The sequence below is a fragment of the Prosopis cineraria genome, unplaced genomic scaffold, assembly GCF_029017545.1.
Source record: "Prosopis cineraria cultivar Desert tree isolate PC_DT_omini unplaced genomic scaffold, ASM2901754v1 PC11, whole genome shotgun sequence".
NCBI lineage: Eukaryota > Viridiplantae > Streptophyta > Magnoliopsida > Fabales > Fabaceae > Prosopis > Prosopis cineraria.
Genome location: NW_026555342.1, coordinates 10,173,790 through 10,194,677, shown reverse-complemented (window position 1 = coordinate 10,194,677; position 20,888 = coordinate 10,173,790). Strand labels below are relative to the sequence as shown.

Genomic DNA, 20,888 nt, shown 5'->3' with positions numbered 1-20,888 from the left:
GATGTGTGTGTAATAAAGAGAAGCGTATTTCAATATCTTCACCAAAAATAAATTGTCTCCCAAAGCCCATATTTATACACTTGATATTTTTGCCTAAATATTTGACCTTGTCATCCTTGTCACCAATTCTCTCTATTTTAATTTTAGTGGTCTATAGAGTCTGTCAATCAATGAATGGCCCGTGCAGAGGGTGATCTTCATTTAAATAACGAGCGTACAATGCAGCCCCACTTGTTTAGTGTGGGGGTCTTCTATATGTCTACTTAGATTCCTTACTGGCACGGATATATCTCATAGAACAATTTTTTTTAAAATTATGATAAAAATAATAAAATTATTCTCAGTTAAATAAATAATTATTACAGATAAAACAAATTTTTTATTTTCATATTATATATTATTTATTCATTTATAAAATATTATTCATTTCTCTACTTTCACTTATTTATAGGTCTATTTTTATTTGATTTCGTTTCAAGAGCCATAAACAAGTGAAATAGAAAAACGAACATTTGATAAGTAAATGAACAATATATAATATGAAAACGAACAATTTATTTTATCATGAAATCAATAATTAGAAAGAAATTAAGTAAAATTAGAGTTATAAATAAGTGATCTTAGATACTTAACAATGTTTTATAAGTAAACGAATAACATACAGTATAAAACAAACAGATTGTCTTACCTATGGTATGTTATTTACTTAAATGAGGATAATTTTATCATTTTTGTCACAAATTTAATATTAATTTTATATGAGTTTTTCAGTGAAATCTTAAAAATTTTACGATTTCTTTTTTTAATATGTTTGGTCAATGATTTCCACTTGAAATTTTTTTTTAAAAAAAAAACTTGATGAAAGTTTACTGTTCATAAGATAAACACCATATTCCATCACACTTTACAATATAGAAAGGGGAAAAAAAAAGAAGAAAAAGAGATTCATTTTATACTTTTGTATTGGAAATCACATGTGACATCACGTAGTGCAAAGCTGAGATATAACACTTGCTAGGATATATCCGTGCCAGTGAGGAATGGGAGCAAAAGTCAAGCTTCAGAGCAATAAGTACTTGCCTTGAACTTGGCACAACTTTTTGACTTTCTCGCAAACTTCTTTTCACTCGTTCTCGTTAAGTACCATTCACTCGTAGTAGCCCTCTTTTTTTTTTTAATGTATATTTAATTCTATAATTTTATATAATATTTTATTTTAATTTCTTAATTTTATAAAATAGTTTTTAAATTCTTTAACCCTAATATTATTAATTTTATCTTAATAAATTTTAAAATATTATTAAATATTGATATATTAAGTTTAATTTTTTTAAAATAATAATAATTGATATAAAAAATATTTTATAAAATTAAAGAATTAAATTAAAACTTTATATAAAATTAGATAACTAAAAATATACTTTAGCCTTTTTTTAAAAGAAAGTCATATGAATAAATTACTTAAAAAGCATAAACGTAATCTTACAATTCAAAAGAAAATAAAAAAGGACAATTATAGAGAAAAAAATTCAATAGGCCATTGCATCTGTTGCTTCTCGAGCAAAATAGAATTAAAATAACCAAGCAACTAGAGAACATCTTGAGCAAAGCAATCAACTTTCTCCTTCAAAGGTCTAAAGTTTCCCTTATGAGCTGAAATGGTGATGCAACCTAGATTGTGTGCATGATCAAGACTACTCATAAAATTGTAGATCCAATAAAGAATTGCTCTTAAGCAAGCCAGTCTAAAGGTAAGAGGATCCCTATGACAAACTTTGCAAATCATGAACCTATTCAACTCATCACCATTATACAAGACTTGAGATCTACAAGTGACAAGCCTACCTTTTTTAAACTTGGTGATCTTAATTATCCATTTATTTCTAGAGAACTGTGATGACCTGACTATGAAGGAATTCAAAAACCCCTTTTAAGTTAGATGTCATTGACAATGACAATGCTAGCTTCTATTGGCATGCATCCTTAATGAAACTTAGTTGTTCATGAAAATCTCGAATAACTTGATATGGAGAAAATTTGAAAGCCCTATGAAGGGTTGTTTTTCTTAAACCAAATTAAGTGAAGGAGAAGAAAGATTCCTTCAAGCTCCTGAACCTTATTATCACAACATTGTACTTTTAATGTAGAGATGATCCGTTCTATTAGTCATGCTACAGAGATAATATTAGAAGGGATAGAACATGAGCCATACCAATTGGCTTTGGTGAAAGGGTAATCACAAAAAATGTATTGTAGGGATTCATTACAACCACAAACAAAAACACACTGGATAGATGCTGATACATGATGCTTAAGAAGTATGTCCCCAATTGGAATAACTTTATGAACAAGTTTCCAAATAAAAAGAAATGTCTTATAAGGAAGGTTCAATTTTCAAAGAAAAGACCAGATATTAGCACTATGGTAAGGACTAACTGCATTAAAAGATGTGAAGAAATTCTTATATCCATTTTTGATAGTACAATAATCATTCATCCATACTAATTTGTTTGATGAATCAAAATAAGAAAGCGAGATCTACAATATTTGATCAACAATCTCATGCTTGTATATTTTATTAAGAATAGAGAGATCCCACCTAACCTTTTGCCAAGGCTGATGTGAGGTGGTAATGAGGTTAGAAACTGTATTAGGCTATTGTTTGTGCACATAAACTACATTTGAAGGTTCCCACCACTTGCCATAAGTGAGAGAAATCGAACTACCATTACCTACTTGCCAAGAGAGATGGGATATGATAGTTTTGGCTGATTCAAGAATGTCCTTCCAAAACCAACTAGCATTATAAGGCTTCTTGAGAGAGAATCCATCTCTAGAATTAATGTACTTGAGTTTTAGGGTGTTTCCCAAAAGAAAGTAAGGCTCATATTGGAAGATTGTGCAAATCTGTTTAGTAATGTATGCCAGATTCATTAATCTTGTATTTTTCAAACCTAAACCTTCCTGAAGGACAAACAAATAATGATTAAAATAATATAATTTAAATAAAAAGACATCAATCATGAAAATATTCAACCAAATCCAAGATTAGTCTCTAATACAAGATACAAATATAATAATAATTATAGAATTACAACTACCCAAAAGTCTAACAATAACAAAATATAACTTTCTAAATATTCATTCTTACAATTATAATTTACAACTCTTCAATCATTAAAAAGTCCAAAACTAATTATCACTATTACTAAAATTATTAACAATGACAGTCATAATTTATAAATGTTAAGCAACAATCAGACAAATAAATAACAACAAATAATGGAATATTAAAATAATTAAGGCACAATTAACTTAAAAGAATACTGAATCTTTTAAGTTTGAACTTACAATTAAGGCCCTCTATTCAAAATTTAAACTACAGACAGTGAAATCTAATTTAATTGCCTTACCCTCCATTGCCTTTCTTTTTTAATTTTCAAGCTAAATTTTTTACTTTTTATTTAGTTTTTATAATTTTAAAAAAATAAAAAAGTGGCCCGGTTGACCCAGCAACCTAGCTAGTTATCCCGAGTTAACCCCGAGTCAGTTGGGTCACACTAAGTCAGTGGCTAGCCGGTTTAAGTGGAAATCCATACCAAAAAAAAAAAAATGGGTCACTAGTTCACGGGCTGAATTGGCCGGTCCAATTCAGATTTTCATACAATAAAAAAGAAAGATCTTCAAAGCATCTTATGATAAGTAGAATCTTAACATTAAAATTTTTTACTGATAAGAGAGGCACAAAAAGCTTCAAGAGATGCTTGTAGAATCTAATCCTTTTTGAGAGATTCAGAATCCCAATTATCAAGATTAATTTCTCTCTTTTGTTTGACTCCCTTCATCCCAAGACATCTTTTAAAGAGATTTGCAAAAGAAAATCCAGAGAAGTAACTATTGCCCTAATTCCCAAGCTTTTAGAGGTTAAATGTAATATTTTAAATTTTATTAAGCCTTATATTGTTAATAGGTACCTTAGAGAGGGCATAGAATTAAGTATTGGGCTTAAAATAGTAAAACAATCATATATGTGTGTGTATGTGTAAATTAATAAATAAAGTAATTAAATTTAATAAATGTTTGAAACTAATTTTATATATATATATATATATAATATTAAAAGTCAGACAATCTTATTAAGTTTTAAAAGATATCAAATCATTCCAAAATTATCTTTAAAGATATTATAAAAATAATACTAGTTAATGAAAAGAAAATTAATTTCAATTTATAAATTTATGAGTCTAAAATATAATCTAATGAAAATCCTACCTCTAAATTCATTTAATTTTCTTCATTTCACTCATGTGGCCGCTGAGTTCTCTCCACAAAGGTAACTCTTTTTAGTTTCGCCTTCTTCCCCTCCATCGTTTTCTTTCCCCAGTGCGTTATTGATATATATATATATATATATATCAATATATGTTATATGCACACCACCAAATATGTCAAACATTTGTCCTTTTCTTTAAAAAGTTTTCGTCTTTTCTTCTTCTTCACCATGAGTCTTCACCAAACCTGTTGCTCTCATAGTGTGATGCTTAAGAAAATAATGATATAATAATAATAATAGTGTTTTAATTGCTTTTTTTCTTGACAGCCACGCACAGCAACCTCATGTCTTCCACCTCCTTATATATATAAAATAATAATATAATAGTCCTCCTAGTAGCCTTCTTATAGGTATATCATTGTTACCGGTGTATACATATATCCTAGTAGCCTTCTTATTATATGTGCATGTAAGTAGTTATAAAATAGAAATTTAGATTAAAAATAAAAACTTATAAATTGAGGAACATGCATAAATGGATTTTGGCATGAAACTTTATTACTCTAAATAATTACTTAAATTATAAAGTGATATGAATTTTAAAAGAAAATTTTAGGCCCTCAAAGGTAGCATTAAGGTTCTAAAGTAATTTTAGAATAATTTTAGGATAGCTGTAGGGTACTTCTTAGACACTTTAAATTTTTTATTAATATGTTTATATGCATGTGATTTCTGTATATTCTTACTTAGAGTTCTTCTTGATTGGTTTTGCTGTGTGGCTCTTTGTTAGCTCAAGGAAAACAAGTAACTCGAGGTTTTTCCATGTGTGAGCAAGCTTTGTATTTGATAACAAATGCATATAATCATAAATTTATATGTTACTTAAATCCTGTCAAGTATGCTTGTAGCTCGATTGTATATTATTGTTGGTGTTTCTTTTCAAGCATGCTTGTAAATGCATATTAATAAACTTTATTTGATGGAAATAGTATGTATTATTTAAGAGTGGTTTATTTCTTTCAAGCATGCTTGTACATTGAGTTGATCAAATGAGATGTTTTTATTTCTTTTCAAGCATACTTGTACATGATGTAATTGTTGTATGTGTGCGAAATGCATGGGAGGATGGGTTGATAAGGAGATGATGATGCTGATGCATATATGATTCAATAATCACGTGGTTTTCCTTCACTGTGTGCACAGTGGTTGGCCTTTTTGAAGCCCTGATCCTCAATACTTATTTGGCCAGGTTTGTAAAAACGTGGGATAGTGACACCTCCTAGTTGGGTTCTTTAAGGAGGGGAACCATAGTCTGGACTTGGCTCTGTACCTTTAGTCGGGTATATTTTGAGCATTGAAGAAGCTTGGTCAATCTAACATGTGGGCCAGACCGTATTTAAGCTTATAGTTTCAGTTAGTGGAATAAGGATGGATGGAGTAACAAAAAAATTATTGGTATTGCATATTGACATGTTATGAGATATATCCTATGAAATTCTTATGTTATAACTGAATGATTCTTATGAACTCACTTGTATATTGGTTGTACAACTGTGTGGTTGTAGTTTGTGCATGTATGGTTAAACTTTGGGTTATCAAGACGTTAATACTCACCCTTCTCTTTAACATTTTAGGTAAGCTTAGCGGAGTAAAAGGAAAACGTCTGGAAGCTTATTTAGCTTGATTAAGCTTTAAGTTCCATTTTAGTTTATAGAATAATTATTTGTCAGTATAGGACTCATTTGTCATTTGGGTGGAGTTTTGAAATTATTTATTATTTATTGATACCTAGAAAGGGTATTGTTAGCTGAGGTCTAAGGCTATCAAAGTTGCTTAATGGATCTATTATTTTTACTAAGGCTAGATTTTAAATATCAATTTAGTAAATGAAATTTTATGTAACCATGGTAATTTCCTAAAATATAGATTAAATTTTTTGTACTGTGATCATCTTTTCAAAGTAAATTTAAAAATTGACTTTAAATCTTTATACCATGATAATTATTTTTATTAGTTTAAATCTTTTAATTACCATGGCATTTGGTTAAGTTTTTAAATACTAACGTTGGGGTGTTACATTAAGAGGATTTTTCCACATAAGTAATTTATGTCTAGACAATTCCAATTTTTTCCTATCTATGTGATTCCAAAAACCAACAAAGGTATTGCGAGGATTCAAAAGAAATCATCGAAGAGCCTTTAGAACATATGTAGAGTGATTTAGTTCATAAACAAGACATTTGTTGCAATGTAGCAATAGGAGAAGATCTATGACTCTATTGAACACCCAAACCAATCAAGAAATTACCCAGTAATTGCCTGTGCAACTGTATAGTTACTCTTAACCATTGACGAATAATAAAGGCGTGATTAGTGAAAGTAATATTAAGTTTCATTTTGTTAAATGTTGCTAAGAAAAGGCATTGAGGAGCAATTTTTGAATCATACTTATAGAAAAAAAAAGGCCACAATCTTCCTTAGAAAGTGCACAAAAATACTTTGGATCAGAAAAATTAGATGTCGAATTCCCTACCTCTAAAGGTAAATAAGCTTGGCAAGAAAGAAATAAACTAGAAGAAAAATCTAACATGCAAAAGAGATCAATAGCAACGATTTAGAAAGCATTGAATATCGCCTACAAACTTATAGAACAAGTCGCCGAAAATCGCACAATTTGGAATCACCTTCAATGTCAGAGGACCCTTTCTAAGTTGTTAGAAGTTAAAGATTGACAAGGAGAAGTAGTAGTTCAAAAGCCCATATACAAGACTCCATAACAAAACAATAAAAAACATAACTCTTATGGTATGTTTGGTATGATGGAAATGAAAAGGGTTCATATAGAAATGGAATTGGAATTGAGAAAAATGTTTGTTTGATATCATGGAATTGAAAACTTTTTGAATTTCAATTCCACCAAAACTGGTGGAAATTGTTTCCATAATAAAAACTAAGTTTTTCAATTCCATGATGTATTTTTTATTTTTTTACCCCTCCCTCTCGATCTTTTTCTTCTTTGTATTTGCCCTCTTTTATCTCAACCTTCTGATGATTGACTTGCCAGATTAGACGAAAGCAACGATGACAACCTCTTGTCCATCTCCTTCATCGACGACGAAGGCAAGCACCAAATCTAGAGAGAAAATATAGCTAATACTTGTTCTTTACCCTCCTTCTTCATCAACAATGATGGTGATGATGATGATCTCCATAAATAGTGATGACAAGCACCAGATTTGGAGAGAGAATATTTGCATCAATCTCATTGCCTATATCTTTTGTATATTTGTGTCTTCCTCCATTCCTTTGCATAGATCAAAGAACTATTTTAAGCTAAGCATGACAAGGAAGCACGTTCGCAGTTTGGGTTTGAGTTCATCACCTGAATTTGGCTTGAATGAACACCACTTCATCAATTTGTTCCAAATATGGGTTCTAATTATTCTAAATTGCTGCTGTTGATTGGATAGAGATTTGGCCGATGATTTTTCAAGCAGGTGGTTGAGGGATTTTTTTCCCCTTAATTTTGGAGGGTACTTTAATATTATTACATTTAAAATACACATATTAATTAAAAATTATACCAAGATTGCATGAACACATCAAACATATTTTTAAACATCATATCCATTTTCACCTCCATATTCATTTTCATTTTCATCAAAATCATTTTCATCATACCAAATAAGGTATTAATTATCAGGAATCACCTTTCCGTTGAAAATCGCCTCCGACATGCTTTCCAAAAATTGCCCTTTCTCAAAGCCTTCTTCTTGTAAAAGCTCATTCTGGAACAATGACAAATTGATGTGGAAGGCTTGAGGATTTCAACAACTAAGTAGACCGTCCCTCCGAAAATTGCCCACTACACATTTTACGATTGTATCTAGCAAATTGTCTACTGCTTGTAGCAAAACTCGACTCAATATATCATTCTATATCATAGTAAAAACTCTCTCTCTTATTCTTAATACTCCCTCTATCTTTATATATAAGATATTTTTTGATCAAATTAAGAAAATCAATAAAAATTAGTTATCTAATTAAAAGTATAACAACATTTTAATTTTATTTTTAATTATTATAAATAAAAAATGAATTTTTTTAAAATAAATTAATGAGAGTACTTGTCTTTTTTTTAATTTAATAAGGTCATTTATTAAAAAATATATTAATAATCTCTTATATTTAGGGATAAAAAAATTCTAAAAAACCTCTTCTTATATATAAAGACGGAAGGAGGATAAATTTAAAACTTTTTTATTCTAAATATAACGTTTAGTTAGAGTAGTTAATATTTTTTTAATTTTATCTCTTATTTATTTCTTTTCATCTAAATTTTTAGACAATAATCTATCATGATTATTAATTATAAATAAATATAAAATTGAAAAGTTGCATTCTTTTTACAATTTTAAAATTATAATTAATATTTATTAATAAGTGTAAGGATCGGATGGAATGGAAGTATTACACGTGTTTTAGAGCGGTACCACATCGGTGGCACCGAATTTTTATGTTTTTGAAAGACATAATATTGTGTATTTTCTATTTTTTATAAACATTTTTTATGAAAAGCAATTCTATTTGAGACAAGTTAAACATTAAATATAAACATCTCTCCTAAATAACATTTGAATATTATTTCATCACGTTTCGAGAAATTAGCCCTTTTTATTAGATTAAACCCCCATTAGTTTGTATTTTTTATTTCTAAATTAGATAAAAGTTTTTTAAACTAAGAACAAATATTATTCTCTTTATTTTAAATTGTAAAATACTTTTAAAAAAATTTTAACATTTCAAACTATAAGATATTTTAAAAAAATAAAATTTGATTTATTATACTTTTTAATATTACATTTCTATTATATTTTCTCTTTTTAATATTATTTTATAAATAAAGTATTAAATGAAGAGAATTTTTAAAATTTATATTTTTATTTTAAAAATAAAGTCGTAAACTGTAATGAATTTTATCAATATGAATGATTTATCCAAAAATATCTTATGATTTAAAATGAATTGAGTACATGGAAGTTGAAATGCACATTTTAATTTAATCATAATCCTTCTAATTATATAGTAACAATTTCTTTTTTTAAGAGTATAAGGAATTAAGGAGTACTTTCCTTGGTAGAAATTATCTCCTAGAGGGTAAATCAAGTGACAATCATGACAGTAGGCACCATACTATTTGCCATGCTGGGGAGGGAAATGGCCGTTCGTTTCTAGAAGCTTATCTTAATTATTATTATTGTTATTATATATGCACTAACCCTGAATATTATTATTATTGTTTTTATGTGCACTTACCTTGATTATCATTTTGTTTAAAAATACACACAAACAGCAGCTACTTTGTTCCATTGTGGTTTGTTCATTTGTTTCAAACTTCAAAAGACGTGTTCGAGAGCTAGCATCTGAAAACCCAAAAAAAAAAAAAAAAAAAAATTACACACAAACAGAGGAAGGGTAGTACAGTGCACATCATTTGTCCTGTTCGCAGCCCCACGGTCTGTCATCATCCCTAATCGCTCCAGTTTCAGTGACAGGCATGTGGTCACATGGATCGTCTAATTTTTTATAGATTTTATTTTTTAATTTATTTATATTTATTAAAATAAAAGTTATAAAATTTTAACAATGCCATATAAATTTAATTTAAATATTTAATTTAATATTAAATATTTTTTATATTTTTTATAAATTTAGTGTTCAAACTTGTTTTATATAGCTTAAATTTAAAAATTTTAAATCAAAATTTTTTCTTAAATATTTTTTAAAGTGCTAGTTTTAATATTATAAAATTTTAAAATTTTTTTAAAAAAATTAATATTAAATTGAAATATTTAAATTGTATATATATTATTTACATTTATGGTAAGATAAATTTATTAAATTTATCAAATTTTTATTTTAATAAATAAAACATTAAATTTATTATCTAGATTTTTAATGCTACAGCAAAGGAAGACGGTTTCATATGCACTAAAAAAAGTTATACTTTTTCTATTTAAAAATATAAAGTATATTTTGAAGAGGTATAATTATTGTTTTTGTTAAAAGTGTCCTCATTGATAATAACTCTATGTTTATTTTAGGGTATTTAATAAAAATAAATATAAAAAAATAAAATTAATTTAAAAGTAAGTAATTACTTTATTGAAGGTTGAGATTTAGTTAAAAATATTTTACATTTTTTAACAAAGAGAGTACTATTTTTGTTTTTATTTATTAAAAAAACTATTATTTTTAATTTATTTTTATATAAATAAAATCACATTTTTTAATATATATTTATTAAAAATTTATTAAATTATCTCTCATAGTTTAATGAAAAAATAATTGGTGAAGGCTTAATTAATATAATTAATAAAAAGTAACGTAGTTCAATTCTTTTATTTTTAAATTTAATTAATTTTTTAAAATTATATAATATATTTTTTATAAATAAAAATGAAGGAAATATACATTGGATCGAAAAGAAAGAAAAAGTAATATTTAAATATGAATAATATTAATAATAAACTTACTGTTTCCATGGTGTAGAGTTATCTTGAATTCTTGATTGCCGTGACACACGCTCCGTTTGAGAGGTCCCTTTTCTCCTCTTGATGAATTTCATCTGCTGAACTTATTTGCTTCCTTCAATAGTATAGTATGGGTGCTGAGAATCGCCCTCTCCACATCTTCCTCTTCCCATTCCTTGCCCAGGGCCACTTGATTCCTACCATTGACATGGCCAAGCTATTTGCAGCCAGAGGGGTTAAGGCCACCATTCTATCCACTCCTCTCAACGCTCCTCTTATTTCCAAATCACTCCCATCCTTCAATCCTCTGATTCATATCCAAACCATCCATTTCCCTTTTGCCAAGGTTGGTTTCCCTCAAGGCTTCGAGAATATGAACTCCATCCCTTCCCCAGATTTGATGCTCAAATTCTTCGAAGCCACTACTCTGCTTCAAGAGCCGCTGGAGCTAGTGTTGCAGCACTCTCTTCCTGACTGTCTCGTCGCAGACATGTTCTTCCCATGGGCCACTCATTCTGCAGCCAAGTTCGGCATTCCTGCGATCGTCTTTCACGGCACTGGTCTCTTCGCCTTGTGCGCTTCCGAATGTCTCAGACTTAACAGGCCTTACGACCATGTTTCTTCAGATTCGGAGCCGTTCGTTATTCCTAATTTTCCCTGTGAAATCACGATGACGAGGTCGCAGGTGCCAGATTTTCTCAAATTTAATGAAGACAACGTAGTGAGCAGACTGTTGATTGCTTCCAAAGAATCGGAGCTTACAAGCTATGGGGTACTTGTCAATAGCTTCTACGAACTGGAGGAGGACTATGCCGATCATTACAGGACTGTCCTTGGAAGAAAATCATGGCATATCGGCCCTCTTTCTCTCTGCAACACGAAAACAGAGGACAAAGCAGTCCCTCAAGAACACGAGTGCTTCAAGTGGCTTGACACGAAGAAACCCAGCTCCGTTGTTTACGTGTGCTTTGGAAGTGTGACAAACTTCCCAGAATCCCTACTCAGGGAAATTGCAATCGGTCTAGAAGCTTCGGGGCAACAGTTCATCTGGGTCGTGAGAAAACCCAAGAAAGACGAACAGCAGCAAGAAGAAGAATGGGTACCCAAAGGATTTGAGAAGAGACTGGAAGGTAAGGGGCTGATCATAAGAGGATGGGCACCACAAGTGAAGATTCTTGAACACGAAGCAGTGGGAGCGTTCGTGACACACTGTGGTTGGAATTCAACGTTGGAATCAGTGTGCGCAGGAGTGCCAATGGTGACATGGCCTGTGTACGCAGAGCAGTTTTACAATGAGAAATTGGTGAGTGAGGTACTTAAAATTGGTGTGCCTGTGGGCGTTACAAAATGGGCGAGAGTGATGGGAGATGACAGTATCAAGTGGGAAGCAATAGAGAAAGCAGTGAATAGAGGCATGCAAGGGGAAGAAGCAGAGGAAATGAGAAACAGAGCAGAGGCACTGGCTCTGAAAGCGAGAAAGGCAGTGGAAAAGGGAGGCACGTCGTATTCTGATTTGAATAATCTTATACAGGACTTGAATGAGCGTCGTCGTTCTCTTGAAGAAATCGAGCATTAGAATGTAGTGCTTGTATTTGGCTTTGTTTTTTCTTCGGGAAGTAGTCAAGCAGGTTTAAGTTTTTGGTTGACAAATGAAGATACAGCAAGGGTTTGGTTCACAAAAAAGTAGGCAGTACTGAATCTCTCTACAATGTCTATGAAATTCGAATCTGTTTGTGAAAACTTTTTCGCTTTGGATTTGATAAATGTATAAATCTTCTCACTTTCATTCAACAAGTATGTCGCGTGGTATTATAAAATATAAGGAGAACACCATCTCATAGTTCTACTTATGTGATTCCTATAACAACAAGAAATAATAGAAATTCATCCTTATAAAATTATCCTTTTTAGCTAGCAAGCATAGTAATGTTAAAAGAATGAGAATTTATTAGACACTATATAGGACCCAACAAAAACTGAAACAGCAACGGCACCGAAAACTGAGAAGCAACAACGAGGAGATGTAAATGAAACTAAACAAAAAATTAGGGCTCATAGAATTGCCCTTCGACTCAACATTTCATTTATTTCTAGTCAAATATAAATTTTTAAATATTAATAAAATCTTACAGTTGGATTTTTTCTATATGAGAGGAATTGAGACACTCACAAAATTAGATTTTAAATTCGATAACTGTATTTTTTATAATATTAAATGTTTATACTATATGAGTTGTTAAAATTTATATTAACGATTTAAATAAACTCATTCATTTATTAATTTTAAGTGAAATATAAATTTTAAATTATTAATTTAAATTTTAACAGTTCAAATAATATAAACACTAAATGTTTGTACTAAATACAGTCACTAAGTTTAAATTTTATAAAATTTCACAATATTTCATTGTTTTATTTGGACTAGTATCTCGCCATTTTTCATTTTTTTTAACTAAACTATTTGATTTATTGGGGAAAAACTTAGTTTTTTTCTCGGAGTTGTGATCAATTGAGGAAGTTCCCACAGTTTTTCTTTTGAAAAATTACATTGAAGCTCTATACAAAAAAATTAATTACTATAAGATCCATTGACAATAAATTAAATACATTGACAATAAGTTTAGTTTAATTATCAATAGATCTTGTAGTAATTAATTTCTCTATGTGGGACTTGGTTATACTTTTCCCTTTTTTTTTTTGGGCTTCATCTAACCATGATTGGGGGTAGTTGAAAATTGGGAAAGTATTCTAACATTAAAGTATTAAGTATGGGAACATTCATGTTTGCCAAATGCTGAATGGATATTTGATTTTGGGAAATAGATATTATTATGTTAATCTATGTACAATGCAATTCATGTATTAGTGTTTAATGATTGATGTCTTACTATAGAGACTCATCTCCAGACAAGGGTAATTCTCATAATATTTTTATCTTTTTTTGCTCAAACATAATATTTTTATATATGTTGTAAGTATTATCTATATTTGTGAGTATTCATGACCTCTCAAGATTCAAAGAATTCAATTGTAACTGTTATGGTTGGCCCAAAAAAAAAATCATGACTTCTTTGAATCATTCTATCTTATTTTTCCTCCCACCTTCATGAATTTAAGTTATTAAGGATTCGAACATTCATGAGTAACAAATATATCAATGAATCTTTGATTTTAGGGAGATGTACATTGTTATGTTAGTATATATACACTGTGATTCACATATTAGTGTTTAATGATTAAAGGCTTGTAAGCAGAAATTACCTCAAAAGACTTGTACACACGTGAATCAAAGTAAAATGATAAGAACTCTTTCCCACTACTTTCTCTCACTCTTATCAAATTGTTTATATTTTCATGAGTTTTGTAACAATATCCATATTATTTGAATCCATAGTTATTGTCGGAATACATTTGAATATTATTATATCTAACTGAGAATAGCTCTTCTAATATAATCTTTTCATCAATAGGATTTAAACCTTAACTTCATTTGAAAATCTTTCACTTAATCTAACAATGATTGGTAGTTGAAAACTGAGAAAGTATTATAACCAGACCTTGTATCTTACAAATTCAAAAAAAGGTGTTCATCAATTAATGATAAGAATAAGTCAATTTTTTTTTATTAGTGTAATTTTTTATCTTCAACATTGAAGTTTTTTCTTGCCCGAAGGCCTGCTCCAGACATGGAGTTTCACCCATTTGGTCTTTCGGTGTTAAGCCCATTAAAAAGCAATCTAGGGAGGCATACAAGACTGGCCTGGAATAAATCACTTGATTTTTCGATTGGGTGCAAATCAAATGTTAGTTTAGAAAGACTAGAACATTGGTTTTTTGGTTTTGTTTTTGATAGAATGGCCGAAAGCCTAAAAGAAATGGGAATTGAAATCAAAAGGCAAATGAGATCTTTATTTTTTTAAAAAATGAGATAGTCAGCTGAACAAGGAGGAAATTCAAAGCATACTCATGCGTGAGACTATAACTAAAAATTATCAATTTTGATAAAGGAGCACATTGTCGCAAAAAGTTTTGTATGGAAGGTAGTCCTCATGAATCAAGGTTTTGACCTGCAATACCAAATCTTAAACAAGTAAACACCAATATATATATATATATATATATATCTCAAATCAGAACCATTTGTAATTTTGTACATCCTCTAAAACAAATTCTTTGAATATGCGTTTGTTAAACGGACATATTGCGCAAAAGAGCATACTTTTCTGGATAATAAAAAAAATATGTGCGTTGAGTTTCGCTCATTAAATTTAAAATATGTCTCACAATTTAAAAAGCATTTACAAGATGCTTAAAAAATTACTTTTTAAAGGAATCATTGTATTAACATCGACACACTTTTAATTATTACAAAATGATGTATTCTTGAAAAAACTATTTAGGTGCAACTGCTCATGTTCATTACCATTAATTCTCCAATTAAACTTCAACACCTGAATCTTATATATATATATATATATATTTATAGTTCATTACAATTTTTTTTTACCTGAGTTCATTATAATTAAGTAAATGTGGACGTGAGACTTCTCTTGTCAAGACATTTAAAATAAGTATGGTAAGTGTTTATTGAGTAGTTTTTATATTTTAAAATATATTCTTTCTTTGTTTATTATTTCTTTTTTAAAAATGATCTATTAGAATTTTGGTTGTTATTATTAAGTCATTTATGTAAGGTATTTAATGATGATATAATTAAAAAAATATATTCCTTTTTATCCTTATTATAATGTACTTCTAACTACTTTATAGAATTAAGAAGAAGTAATTAAGTTATTAACTTTATTTAAAAATAAAGCAAACTTTTAATTTTGCCTCTATTTAAATAAAAAATATTAAATTTGTATCACATTTTCTCACATAATTAATAAGTTTAAATAAAAATAATATTAAAAAAACATAATTAATATTCCATCAACTGTTGTATATTGAGGATCAACAACTCAATATCTATAACAGGTACAGGTGGGAGCATTTTTTTTTTTCAAAACCAAAATTTTGATGATTATTTTTTTATAACTATGAAGTAATCAATACCTTATAGTATCATGCAATGGGTGTTGTAGTTGGTAAGCTATTCTAAACTCTAAAAGAGTTATGATTAAGGTTGCGTATTGAAGGTACTCAGATGTTCCAAGATTGGAATCAAAAGGCCATCAGCTTTTTAGATTTTTCTTCGGCCCGTTTTGGTAAATAGCACGAAAATCCTACCAACCAATGGTGTAGCACAATTAGAATCTTGTGTGAAAGCGATGGCTAAGGTGAAAGGGACAAAACAATAGTGAGCGAGTTTGGGAGAATATGAACTACCTCCAGGAAATGTCATGCGTAGTGAAGAATTTTTGGTTCTATTGGTGGTAATTTCTCAAGCCATTCACAGGGACCCATTTGTTTCAATCTGTGCCTCAGATCACAGCAACAAGTGCCGTGTTCAACCTCCCTCCACAGAGGGTTCATGAGCACACTCAGATTACTGCTATGAGTGAATGAATGAATGGTGGCATTTTCATTGCTTTTCTATTTATATTCTGCTCGCTGCACTTAACTTTTTCTCTGGTGGAGGTGGAATTTTGACTTTCGGCCCCAGATGAGGATAAACTCAGATCATATAGCTCACACGAGATAAGGCATCTACCGATCAAACTAACCAACGGAAGGGTATCAAATTGTTCAAAGAACAGTGTTATTTGCAGATCTGGAGCTGTTTAAATTCATAAGAACCTCGAAATTATTGCACATTAGGTGTTTGATGGTTTGACCCATTGAATTGGATCATATATAGTCCATATGGATTTAGCTAGGCTTTTACAACTCAACAGAAAGGAGGGTATCTGTCCAATGGTATATGGAGCAGTTTTATTTCCGCATCTATTATTGTTCACTGGATTACATTTTTCACTCCATCAAGCTCATGAGAACTGCAAAAGATATTGCACATAATGTGTTCGATGATCTGATCCATTGAATTAAGCTTGGCATATAGCCTGCTGGCATCTGTCAAGTCGTACTAGCTTAGTTGCAGTGGAGCAAAAGTGCGCTTGGATTTGGCACGGTTTGAAGCAATAAAGAACCCTGTGGATGAGGCACGTTCGTGGTGAGTATGTGGGGAAAAAGTGCAATCCCACCCAGGTATCGATGATATATTCCGAATTTCAAAGGAGAGGAACATGGCAGAGCCGTACTGATTTGGTTTTTATCTCTTGCAATCTCTTCGCATATCTAATGAAAAGATTCACCAGTGGTGCCTCTGTTGATTGCGGCCATGGCCTAGTTAGCTATCTACATCAACCCGCAAGTTCCATAATTGATTTCGCTCACTTTGAATTCGGCCATGATTGCATGCCTTGTGGAAGGATTATAGGAGAGATTTAAAGTAGACTTGTTAGAATTTATATATGAATCTAAATCAATTATAGGCAATAATATAAGCGGGTAGTTCTATTAGAAGTGTAAACAACACACTTGCATCTTCACTGAGTTGTTAACTTAGTTTATATATTCTGTAATACAAAAATTGTGAAAATAATACAACAATTAATTGATATGATATTTCATAGGTATGAGAATGGGTCATGCTTCTATCAAAAGCCTATCTTTTAACTTACTTTAAGCTCAACTTAATATATTTATTAAATAAATTTAAGTCAGATTCATACTTTTAATTAAATTAGGCCTAGTTTTTCAAGACTTAGTCTATGAGTCTAACAAACTGGCGCGCACACACACACACACACATATATATATTATGTGATATCTCACACACACACACACACCCCAATTTCATAATTTGATTTTAAATCAATCTATTTTTTATTTTTAATTATGTTTTCAATCAGATTGAACTTATATATTAATTTTAATGTTATTATTTAATTATTGTATTATATTATAGTCAATAAATATTTTTAATTATGATATCTTATAATTAATAAATCAGGTTGTATATTTATATTAATAGTCATAAAATATATTTGAGACATTTAAAATTAAAATACAAGCTTATTTAAAAGGCATATTTTTAAGTAGATTTTTAAATAAATTCTTAGGCCAAATGGATTAAGGCTTGAATCATGAAAGAAGTTTTATACAAATTTTAAATCAAGCTCAAGCCTTTAACTTATTACACATGTTTAGGCCTATTTGGCCAGAACCTAGCTTGGCCCAGTTTTTTCCACCCTTAATATTTATGAGCTCTTTATAAGTTATCTAGATCTATTTGAAAGAGATGATAGATTGGCTTTTGCATTTTTCTCTGCTTTAAATGGTTGGACAATATGCACAGGCAGACATACCGTGTTCCTTTCATTTTCTCAACGGTAGGGATGAGCCAAAAAGTTGTAAGATTGGAAAATAAGTCATAAGAAACACTCTAATCCATTAAAGAATGGAACAGATAGTAAAGTATCATGTCACTCGGTCTCTATATTCCTCTTTTCACTTCTTTTTTTCTCCTACAGAAATTGTTAGTTATTATGAAAACTGTTGTCGTTATTCTTAGCACAGAGCCACGTGGGAAAAAAAATATTATAAGCTGCCCCTATATGAACCGGACAAATTTTAAGTTGAAAAGAAACTTAAGTAGGAAATTGCGTTATCCATGCATTGATGCAAGAAACAGCCTAATGGAAGATGTTAGGTTATCTATACAAGATCTATAATTCTTCTCTCGATATTGCCAAATGAATTTTAGTTGTACTAGTGTACTGGCATGCCCAACCCTGCAATGACGAGATTTAGGTTGGTGCTGGTAAATGAAGAATCGCTTTTGCCAAATTGGCATCTCATCAAACCTTTAAAAACAAAAGCAAAAAAAAAACAAAAACAAAAAGGAGAAAACAGAGTGGTGGAGTTTTTGAATAAACTAAGCACGATAGAGATCAAACTTTCAAGCTTAGAGATTGTTATGTGAATTATCATAACAAAATCTGCATTGTCAGCACATTTTCGGGTTATTGAATATTGAGGCTGTTCCATAATTGGCCTGAAGGTAGCTTGTTAGGCTGCGCATGGCATGGAATAGTTCTGTGTTTGGTTTGTTCTGTTTTCAACTCTTGTGATGAACTGATAACTTTGTCCCTAATATATATATATATATATAAGCACTGGGGCCTGGGAACTGTACGACTAGCAGTTTAGAGCCCGTGCACCGTATGAGACCTGAGATCTAATTGGTTTGAACATAAGATCTACATTTTTATCTTTGAATCATAGTCCCCTTAAATTTGACCCCGAAGGACCTCAAAACAATGTCAACTCATTTCATTAACATGGAAAGTGAGACAATTATTCCAATATATATAAATTAACAAATAAACTATAAGATCTGTATTTCCAGAGGACAATTGGATTTTATATTGTGTGGAACATATGATATTTTGAAGCTGCCCTAGATCTGAGTTGAGAATATTTAACTAGGGCTTAGATTATCTATATTAAGTCAAAACTAATTTCTTTCAGATAGAAACTTTACCATTATTATTGTTACATTTCCGAACTTGAAGTTAAAATTTTTAATTAAACTAATAAAACTCTTTATCAATCGTACCAAAGTAATGGCTTAATAGGGTGGTTGCACTTTTTACAACCACAATTACAATTACAATTACAGGTTTGTCTATTCAAAACGAAAAACATGTTGCAAGAGACAATCACAAAAATAAACACACTTTCTTATGATATTAAATAAAATTTAAGAAAGGGAGAATTTCATTCAAGGACTAAAGAAGTGAACATTAACAAATCAAACCCAAATAACTATAAAATTACACTGCAATATCAAAGCACTAAATTAAAATTTTTTTTATAAAAAATGATCAAAATGCCCTTCATTTATTTAAAAAAGATAAAAGAAAAACCACTAGCTATCGTCATTAGAACACTGTCGATGGCAGGTAGAGCCTTACTAGAGATAACAATCACCAAACCTCCATCGCTTGAACTTTGGCCGATCGCCAAACCACTGTTGACAATAATTAAAAAATTAAATTCTTCAAAAGTAGCTAAGGGGCTTGAACCCATAACTCCTTGGCTCACCAAAAGACTAAAAACCACCAAGTCATTGAATCTTTTTAATCATACAATGCATAATATATGTGTGTGTGTGTGTGTAATAAATCTATTACTTATTAATCATGTAACTTGTTAATTTCTAAACAATACTTGTTAACTATTTAACTTTTTATGTTAATCTGTGACTCCTTAACTTGTTAAACTACAACTACTTGGTAATTTCTCAACTTTGCTTGTTAATTTTATAACAGCACTTGTTAATTTCATTGATTCAAAAAACAACTATATAATTGCATAACTTTACTTGTTAATTTCTTAAAATCACTTGTTAATTACTTTGCTTTACTTATTAGATCCTTGATTACTAAAATGAAATTACATTATTTGTTAATCATGTAACTTATGTCGTTAATTCCTAAACAAAATTTATTAACTACTTAACTTTACTTGTTAATTCATGACTCCCTAACAGACCTTGTTAATTTCTCAACTTTACTTGCTAAATTTATGACTTCTTTAATTGCATTACATTGCTTGTTAATCATACAATTTTACTTGTTAGCTTCTCAATATGACTTGTTCATTCCTTGACTTTACTTATTTTAACAAGTCCACTTTTTGTTATAATAATCAAAAGATTTGAAAATAACGTTCATATATATATATATATATATATTAAGGGAGTCGAATGTAGCAAGTGAAGTTAAGGAATTAACAAGTTATGTTGAGAAATTAACAACTAAAATTATGCGATTAACAAAATGTAATTCAATTTAGAAAGTTACAAATTTAATAAGTAAATTAATTAATAAGTTATATTTATGAATTAACAAGTAAAATTACGCAATTAACAAGTTAGTTGCTTTTTGGATCAATGATTAAACAAGTCTTGTTATAATATTAACAAATTAAGTTAGGAAATTAACAAGTGCTATTGTGAAATTAACAAGTAAACTTGAAAAATTAACAAGTAATATAATTGAGTTTAGAGAGTGGTAAAGTTAAGTAGTTAATAAATTTTATTTATAAATTAATAAGTAAAGTTATGCATTAAC

General features: G+C 29.8%; 1 protein-coding gene across 1 annotated transcript; it reads left to right on the top strand.

The window, feature by feature from the left end:
- The first annotated feature begins 10,840 nt into the window (after positions 1–10,840).
- On the top strand, positions 10,841–12,649 carry LOC129285950 (probable UDP-glucosyl transferase 73B6). Its single transcript, XM_054921946.1, has one exon. The coding sequence runs from the start codon at positions 10,937–10,939 to the stop codon at positions 12,380–12,382; it is 1,446 nt and encodes a 481-aa protein (XP_054777921.1). The 5' UTR covers positions 10,841–10,936; the 3' UTR covers positions 12,383–12,649.
- The last annotated feature ends 8,239 nt before the right edge of the window (positions 12,650–20,888 follow it).